The sequence below is a fragment of the Barbus barbus genome, assembly GCF_936440315.1.
Source record: "Barbus barbus genome assembly, chromosome: 18".
NCBI lineage: Eukaryota > Metazoa > Chordata > Actinopteri > Cypriniformes > Cyprinidae > Barbus > Barbus barbus.
In genome coordinates, this window is record NC_136746.1 from 21,956,649 (window position 1) to 21,966,545 (window position 9,897).

Here is a 9,897-nt window from a genome sequence, read left to right on the forward strand (position 1 = left end):
ACTTTTAAGACAAGGAGGAAATGCAGTCTAACTGTTCGTGCTTTGACAGCCGCTGAAAAAACTACTAAGAACTCAAAACAAGGCCCTTGTAATGCCTGTTATGTCTCGGTTTGCTCGAGCTGGCAGCATTGGAGAAGTTGAATTCTGCCATGTAATACAAAAACATATATTGTACGTAATGTAAATCTATATCACACTGGTATGGTGGGCAGTTTTTTGTTTTCCCAAGAGAAACTTAGGCATAGAAAATGAGCTCTGGAATTTGGCCGCCTTGCACTCCTGTGCCGTTGGTACTGTCCGAAGAGCACTGAAACTGGAAGGTCACCTTCCCACACTGAACTTCCGTCATACCCTCTTGTCCAAAATAACTCAGTTCATTTCCGTCCAAAACCACGCTGGCCGTATAGAAAGTGTCAGGCTCGATCTGAACCGGATACTCGAACCAAACTGGGAAGGTGTTGCTGGATCCATCAGAAAAGTACTTGCTAAGATTGGTTCCCAGAACGACTCCTTGCCGTTTAAGCTCGATCTTGGCAGTGTACTCAGCAGATCCACAGCTTGAACCATAAAGCCCGAAACCTGCAATAAACACTCGCTTATCTACAGCAAACTGAATGCTGTCACAGCGTCCGCGATAACGCCACTGGTTGCTGCGGTAGGCGCACGACTGGAAGCGATGGCACTTCTGTGGCGTCAATCCCTTACGAGGTTGGCAGGCAAACTGCAGCTCGGGTTTCTTAGCTGCTGTGTACCATAAGAAAATGTCATTAGTCTCGTTTAGCGTTAACACTCCTGATTGCGCAGCACCATTTGCGAAATCATCAAGACCCATGGTCGGTATACGGATCAGGTAGACGGCTTGGCCCAATACCTTGCGTTTGTTGTCGATACTTGAGTTCATCTCCCTCCGCTGACATTCGGCCTCCGCCCAGCTTAGTGCAGCTTCAAACACTACAATCTCCTTAGCGTTCAGACTCTCTCGTCTGAGAATGCTCTCCAAGGTCTGAGCATCAATGTCACAAAAGCCCTCGGATTTAAGTGCCAGCTCAGCCTGAGCGTCAATGACTTCCCAGCAGCGTTGCGTTAGGTCTGGCTCTTCAAACAGACAGCTCTGAGATAGAAGAATACACGCATTCTTTGCACTCAAACTTGTTTCCAAGAAGTTGACACAAGCCCGAGCCAGGTGCGGGACTATGTACTTTTTGGCTGCGTATAATGCTGCCAGTACAGTGTCGGCACTCAAGTCAATTTCATCACAGTAAATGTACCTGAGTAACAGAAAAAAAAAACAAGGTGAGCTGTGTCGTACATCATCAGCCGTAGTCATTCAAAATGGATATAGTTCAGTTGCATTGTAGCCTGCTATTACTAGCCCAGCTAGAAGCTACTATTTTATGATGTGCTACCAGCATGAACCACAATGTGTTTTAGTCAATTGAAATACTGTCTTTTGCAACACCTCTTATAACAAAAAGCACTATTCTGACAATAGCCATAACTTTGTGGAATAGGAATTAACTTGGCTTTGATTGTGTCCTTCAGAACAGGCTGAATTGATCATAGTATAATGCATTACGCAGATCTACTGCAAATCTAATACTATGTCCTGCAACGCATTCTGGACTAGAAGTCATTACCTATAAAGAAGCATCATAATGGACACAATGTTCAATAGACGTGTTCTGTAAACAGAAACAACATGTATAATTTACACTTCTTTAGGAGAGTGGGGGAGGAGGGATAAAAGGCTCAGAGGCAAAGAGAACAAAAATCTCTCGAGATGGAAGGAGTGAGAGATGAGCCAGCGCAAGAGGAGAGAGAGTGGAGAACACAGAAGGACTCTCAAGAGAGATGGGTAAAGCATGAGTTAAGATCTATCAGATCTTCTGTCATGGTCCTACGCCCTCTGAGAGGCGGACAAGCTAAGCTCACTTCATTATTTATTTTCTTCTTGTTTAAGCTAGAGTTCTATTCAACATTTAAGCATCAAGTGCCATTACTGTTCAGAGTTCCCCCTGATACATATAAAAGACTTTGGGCATGAGCCACAGCAATTCTGGAGACACAGCACCAGCTCACTTTGGTCCACTTTTTGACTCTAGTGAGTGGCTTTAAAAGCGTGTTTCGCTTTATATGAAATAGATAAATGTGAAATCTGGCAACATTTTACTATGATGGTTGTTGTAGTAGTTCAAATGTCCAGTGATTGGCACTAAACGGTTAGTGCCTTTCATGTACTTCCTACACTAAACCTAACCGATAGTTCTAACAAAAGCCAACATGCTAAAACAAAAATGGCTGATGTAACCATGCCATTTTAGTTTGCTTCAACATGTCTTTTTGTTTTTCAAGACCAGCTAGGCCAGCTGATAGCCAATTTGATCAAGCTAGAAGACCAAGTAAAATCAACTTATGTTTTTTTCCAGCAGAGATAAGGGGACATTAACTAAGAATGAACTGTGGCCAGTGATACTGTTTATTGACACGTGCTTTGTGCAGGTTTAGCATCTGATTCACTAAAAGAAATTATGCAAATCAGTTAACAAGCAAACATGCTGTACATTGGTACCTGATTAAACTGAATTGCGTGTGATTAAAATAATATGCAGGTTTTTGTTCTATTAGCGGTGCAACCTTTTAGTGAATGTGCTCCATAAGTCATGCTGGGGAGTTTTTTGAACTTAAATGATCTCAATTGGGTACTCAATGAAGTCAAATTAAACTATTTGATATCTTCAGTATATTCAAATGAAGCTAATTGCACAGTCGATTTCAATCAGAAAAGACTTCTTCCAAAGGAAATACTGCTTTTAATGGTCTTGAACTGTTGGCTGTAAAGAAATTACATGTCAGTGTAGTCGATTAACCCTCTGGAAGAAGTCCAAAGAGGGGTACTTAGATCAGAGAGAACAATTTTCTTCACTCCTGCGCTTAATTAAAAACAATAATAACTAAATAATCTGTACAGAAAGATAATAATGGTTTAACCAGGCAGATGAGAAAAGGGTCAGCCAGCACAGACCTGACAGACAAGGTACAATTACATAAGGGGACTTACTTCAGCATAGCCAGAAAGGCTGGAGGTTCTACATCAGGGATACGGATCTCATCCTTGTCCTCTGCCAACTCTCCATAAAACATGGCATGGAAAACCGAGCTACCCACAGCAAGGACATACTAATGAGAAAAACAAGAAGTATAAATTAATTTTACATGACTTGCGTTATCAATTATCATAAGGATCAACAGTATCCATCACTTAATTTTAAATAATATACACGTCAGCACTGAGTTTCAAACAAAAACCAGTGCAAACCTATAAAATCAGCTGTATATTGAAGGACTCATGTGGTGTAGATGGAAACGGTTTCAAAGCATTCAGCTATTGTTAAGTCTGTACTTTTCCAAAGTGACCTATTTTTTATGACCTGACACTAAAGTGGTTTTATGTCTCTCCTCGATTTAAAAGAAAAAACCCCTGATTATTCCCCTCACACTCACACACATCAAAAGAACTTTCCAGGTGGCAGGTGATGGTTTCATGTAATCACCTCTAAATTACATACAACCCATACAATGAAGCATTCTTTCTTATAAACCGCAATCAGAAAGGCACAGCTAGCGATCTTTAATTCCTCAGAAGTTGCCCTTCAGGTTTTCTTTCTTCTGAGTCGATTGCATTGTATAGGTAACGCTTGGCTGTTTTAAATTTCAGCTTGATCCCATTCCCCTGGAGTCATTTGAGCATGAAGCACACACAAAATTTCACCCACAAAGACCCATGCTTAATTACGACTGTAATTTCCCCTTGGGTTTACAAGACACGTGATTGCCATTCATGTGAATGGCATTTGCTTTTCCCTCCAAAGCAAAGAGTGTTTCACAATGGTGTGAAAGAGCTAAAAGTTATCTCGTTGATGCTAATGGGCGCACGTAGCTAATGATGAAATCTGAGGCCAACACAGCATTGCAGATGCATTATATAACAGGAGCAGAAGTGAATATTTACCATTCATTTTAGCAATACTCTCACACGTGCATCTTTTCCATTTAGCAAACTTAATTTTGGCCTTTTAAGTAAAGGTGTGTTCTTCTTTAGGATCCCTGATGTGAAAAGCCCATGACAAATGTATTGTAACTAAGAGGAACATCATATAAATGGCGAGAGTAATTTAGCAAAGCGCTCCTATGCAAGGAAGCCTATCCTAGAAGCAAACATAACCTTCTCAAATAAAAATTATAATGCATAGCAGAACGCCAGCCAAATGGACATCATAAAAAAGGTGCTCTGTAATAACTCTTCATGGCCCATTGCAATATTGGCTGTGGCTATGCAGCAAAGCAATACAATGCCCTTGCCTAAGTGTGCTTTATAAAGCATCACATATCAGCCGAACACAGCTTTCAATTCTAGCCTCTTAAATGGAAAAAAGATGAGTCATGCCTGAATTGTAGGCACCAGATTAGCCCTGTCTTTTTAAATAAAGTCTGAGAGTGAAACAAGAACTGGTTTAAATGGGGTTTTGGTGCAGTTAAAATTGGCCTGAGGTTAAAAAAATAATAATGTCCTATGTAATAATGCCAGTCCCCATGAACATTTTACAACAAAAGCTATTGGAAATCTAGTATTGAAGAGGTCACAGCGGAAGACCTCTAATGGTTTTTACTTAGTGGAGATCAGTTGGATCAGGGGTTTGCACACTTATTATTTAGAGAATGTTTAATTCAATTCATATTTTGAATGCATTTTCATAGTGATTTGTCAACAAATTCCGCTCTAAAATATTTTTTTTGCCTCTCAATATGAAAGAAAATTCATTATCAATCTCAATAATAATGTTGAATTAAAATATAAAAATGTAAACAGTTTGATACAGTTACCATTATAAAAAAAATTATCTGAAATTTTCCATGGAAACCCTAGAACCCTTTGTTGCCTCAATTTGAAAACCAGATGACTAAATATGTAACCAATATTGCAATATTTAGATTTAAAAAAATAAGATGGCTCAAATTTGTTTTGTGTGGTCAAAGTCTGATGATGTTTCATTTTACAAATGACCAATTAAGCAGTTTATTGAGAAAACCTTTGGGAGATACATCCACTGAGTGTACAAACATCGGACATCAGAACTTTATTCACATATTTATGAAAAATGCTTTTGTACAGTTGAAAAACTTTGACCACAAAATCTGATTATTTAATACAGCACAAACCCAGCATGAAAATAAGACTCTTTGTCAAAAGACAGACATCTCCCCACTGCCTTCTGCCTGATTTTCATCAATAATTGAGGAGTGTCTCAGAAAGGCACATGGCCAGCTAGACTGAAAACAAGAGAAAGAATTTAGCTGTCATTAGCAACAGCAGTGACGCACATCGCTTATGAAAATCCTAAAGCTGTTCTCTGGTACTGCTGCACAGTGCAGATCAGGTGGTCCTACCTTGTGTCCCGGAAGCCTCTGAGTTCCTCCGGACTGACCGACAACAAAGTGAACGTCAGCCATCAGTTCATTATTGAACATCACAGCATTTCTGTAGAGAAGATTGAGGAGAATGATTTTAGACTAAAAAACTGAGAAAGATTTCTACTTGATTGTATAGAAGAAGTGAATTCTTCTCTTGTTTCTATAGACGAGAAATGATCATAGAACTTGAAATAAACAGAAATGGTCAACTCTTATTCTATTTGGAAACAAAATCTATACCTGGCAAAACATAAATTCAACAGAATTCTGTACTTTAGCAGTACTTCACGTACAAAATGGTTACACACGTTTTTCTCAGGAAAATCCTTGGGCCCTGTCAATGGGAGTCCACAATGGTATCTTCCTCATGTATTATTGGGGTCCAGGCCACATAGGAGCCGTAGGTAAACAAGGAACGCTATTCCAGAGTGACTACAAAGCCAGGTCCGAGAGCGCACATTTGTTTTGGCCGGCATGGGGCTTTCCCATGACGACAAAGTAAACATTACCCTTTGACAGAGAACAAAGCCATGCATATAAAACAAAACTTGTTCCTTTCTTTTGCCTCTTTTGGGACAATGCATACAGGGCGGAACTTGTGAAAATGCTCATTTAATAAATCGTTTAAATTATTAATAAAATATTTTTTTAAATAACTAATACATTTATGGCAAATTATTTAAATAGCATAACAATTTGTTAGATTTTTTTTTTTAATTACAGCAGCGTGAGCTCCAAAAAGTTATCCAGTATGATTTGAGAATGTGACCATCTGAAAGTTCACATGATCATTGTCACAAATGTGCTTCTTTGATTAGAAATCAATTAGAAAAAGTTCAGAATATTTCTTCAATTAAACCTACAGTTTCGCATTTTCAGGTTTAAATGTGCTCTTCGACTTTTGGACTCCACTGTATCAGCTATCACAGTATAAATGCTGTGTTTGTCGGCAGATGTTCTCTGCGCAAACAATACCATTCTCGTCTCCCTCTCTGAACACATCTGAAGTTGACCTACCTCTCCCTGATCGTGGAGTACAGACCCTGCCAGTTGCAGCATTGGATGGTGTTGTTGTTGTTCAAGTTCTGCTGCTGGTACTGTTGCACCGTGGTGGCCGACGCCGGCTTCTTAGTGGGGAAGATCTCCGCTGCCATCTTCTTCTTCTTCTTGGTTTTCAAGGTGATGATCTCATAGCACACAGGGGGCAGCTTGGACGAGCTGCTGGGACTCCCCTTTTTGGAGCCTTTACTGGACTTGCTCTTAACTGACTCTGGAAGCATCAACAAGAACGTCAGACATTTCATGTTCCTTCCCTTGGCATCCACCATGAGTGTGTTCACCTGCAGAGCAGTGGAAAAGCATGCAGAGAAGATGTTGGGAAGGAAAGGAAGGATCTGAGAGAGGTGACGACTTGTGGAGAGGGTGAGGAGCCCCCAAAAACAGAGCAATTAACTAAAACAGAGGAAAAAAGGAAAGAAAGAAGAAAAATCCACTCCTAATCTTCACCTTCTAAAAGCAAACTGTCAGGGAATATAATCTCCTTCTTCCACCAGAAGATTAAAGTCAATTCGGCGTCTGACTTTTCTGTCCTTTGCTTCTAGTTTGATCCGCCAGTGGACAGCAGAGATGAGTCTCCATAACTGTGCTGCTAGATAAACGTCCTTCTTTCAATGTCTTCTCTCTCTCCTTCAGTATGTGAGACGGTCTCAGATTTAATACTCCTGCAGTGGTTGAGAAGCAGCTAGTCCACGCTGTGTGTCTCTCTCTCTCTCCTCCTGACACTCTGACACACACACACACACACATCAACACTCATACACGGAGCTCTGCAGGATTCGTTTGCCGTGGACCTGCGCTCTGATGTGTATTTTGCTGACTGTGGGGGCTGAATGGACGGATGGAGTGGAGAGAGTAACCCCCTACAGATGGAAGCCAGACATCCCCCACAGCCCAACCAATAAGCACTCTCAAGAGCCATGATTGGCTGCAGCCACCATGAGCAGCACCTACTAGAATATGCTAAGACCTCTTTGATTAAAGTGCCAGCCCCTTTCCCCTTAGAATGATGCATTCTGATCTTCAGCATCTCTCTAAGCAGCCTATTGTTGATTAATATTTATAACGTAATAGAAGTCATGAAATATAAAGATTGTGAAAGAAATGGGAACTCACGTGAGTGCAGAATGCTTTATTTCATCTAGTTAAATGTCACTTTTAAAAGAGTATGGCTCAAATTATTTAACAATATGGTTCAGAGTGATTTTTTTAAGTAGTTGTACTGGAAAAACCAACCATTTAGATTATAATAATATAATTATTTAAAAAATTATTTAATATTAAATATATTATAATAGTATATTCTGTTTTATATTCACCCTTATAACTGGTGCTTCTTACCATAAAGCACAGTGTTTTGCTGCCAATTCTTCCTGTCACAGATTAAATTAAAGTTTAAATCTCCTCAGTGATGTGTGGCTCAGCACAGAATACATCCTTTCTTCACATGTGAAGAGCATTTTCATTTTAAGTCCCGGCTACTACCATACACATTGCCCTACATGTCATGTTTAATGCATGTAGCACACAGCTCGGCTCTAGACATCTTTCCTGCTCTCACTGAATTACATTGCTAAGCCTTTTGTTCCTTGGCTGAGAAACACATTACAGAAATCAAGGAACCGAACACATTTCTGTAAAAGCACATAAATCTGATGAGATTGCTTGCAGCAGGGTCTGAATTTGTACAATGCAAGACAACCTTATAACACTGATTTAAACTTTTCCTATCTATCTATCTGAAAATTCATTAATTGATTGAAAAAAAGTGTTAAATAGAACATCTGGCACCTGTCTTGACATTGCAGATTCTGAAGAGGTCCCTCTGCTTTGGACAATCATTGTTCTCTGCGTCTGCTGGCCACCAGGGATGTTGCCCTGGAAACGGTGTTCACAGGATGGTTGGGGACAGCCAGAGAGAAGGTGAGATTTAAGAGAAACTGGCTAAATGAGATTTTCTTTTCATGATATGTCTGATCTGGATCTGAGCTTTGCCCCTGCTGAAAAAAAAGCTTAAATCAGATTTAAGCTGGTCTAGAAGCTCCCGCCCTGGCCAAGATGGTGCTCAACTGGTTTAGAAGGCTGGTCAGCTTGTCTCCCAGTGTCTGACCAACTGACAGACTGAGCTTGGGACCAAGCTACAGAAAAACCTGCAAATTGATCTTCCCCAAATTGAAACTATTCCCCAGAAGAAAAAAGAAGCATATTTTCTAAATGAAAACTGATTCAAGTCGCAACTGTATGAAAAAGCAACTGCTGTCAATCCTCTTTTATATTTCAGCGCTAGCAGTGAATAACACCTCTAATACTAATGTAAATATAAATATAGCTGCAAGCAGCGATTACCAGGGTTCAAGGTATCAGAACATAAGGTGGACCTGGATTTATGGCTGACAGTTAAACACATCCAAAATGGAGAATAGGCTCACAGACACACAACATACATACACTCACATTAAATGATTGAACTAGTATATTAAATAAACTAGTAAAAAATTAAATTTTACTTTTTGTATATAAATCCCTTCACAACCTAGCCCCTGTCTACCTCTCTGAACTTCTTCATCCCTACACTCCGTCCAGAAGCCTTCGATCCTGTGACCAGGCTTTGTTGGTAGTCCCTCACGTTAGGCTTAAGCGCAGAGGTGAGCGTGCATTTGCAGTGGCAGGGCCTCGACTTTGGAATGCCCTGCCTCTAGAGATTAGAATTGCCCCTTCACTGTCTGTTTTTAAGTCCCTGCTAAAAACGTATTTGTTTTCCTTAGTGTATTGACTACTGTGATATGGCTTATTTTATTTTATTTTTTTAACTCGGGTTATATAAAATTTTGTCTGGTCTGTTTGTCTGTGTATGTGGTTTCTTCTGTAAAGCACTTTGGTCAGCCTGTTTGGCTGTTGTATATGTGCTATACAAATAAAATGAACTTGAACTTGAACTATATTAATATTCTATAAGCATATTTACACACACACACACACACACATTTTTTTGCAGAGATATATATAAAATATATATATATATACACATTAAACATTTTAAATAATTTATAAGATATATACACAATTTTAAATAAATGATAAGTGACAATACTTATTGCAAGTGTTCCCTTTTAAGAGTTTATATGTCATTTTCCGGTTTTACTGTAATCATAATCTGGCATAATTGTAAAAACTGATATATCTGTATGAACAAAATTATAAACTTTGACTAAATGTGATTTCAAATGTTATAACAGGGATTTTATAATATCTAAGCATGAATCCATCAAACCTATGAACAGTACAGTTTAAGTTAGTTCAGTGGTTCTCAAACCTCTCCATGAAGTACCCCAGCACTGCACATTTTGTATGTCTCCCTATATCTGATACACC

At 39.4% G+C, this 9,897-nt stretch overlaps 1 protein-coding gene across 1 annotated transcript; it reads right to left on the bottom strand.

Moving 5' to 3' along the window:
* Window positions 1-235: 235 nt before the first annotated feature.
* Window positions 236-6,797, bottom strand: LOC306884642 (BTB/POZ domain-containing protein 3-like; the record flags this gene model as incomplete). Its single annotated transcript, XM_079440701.1, has 4 exons — window positions 236-1,268; window positions 3,059-3,177; window positions 5,446-5,536; window positions 6,487-6,797. The coding sequence occupies 4 exons, from the start codon at window positions 6,795-6,797 to the stop codon at window positions 236-238; spliced, it is 1,554 nt and encodes a 517-aa protein (XP_079296827.1).
* Window positions 6,798-9,897: the final 3,100 nt, after the last annotated feature.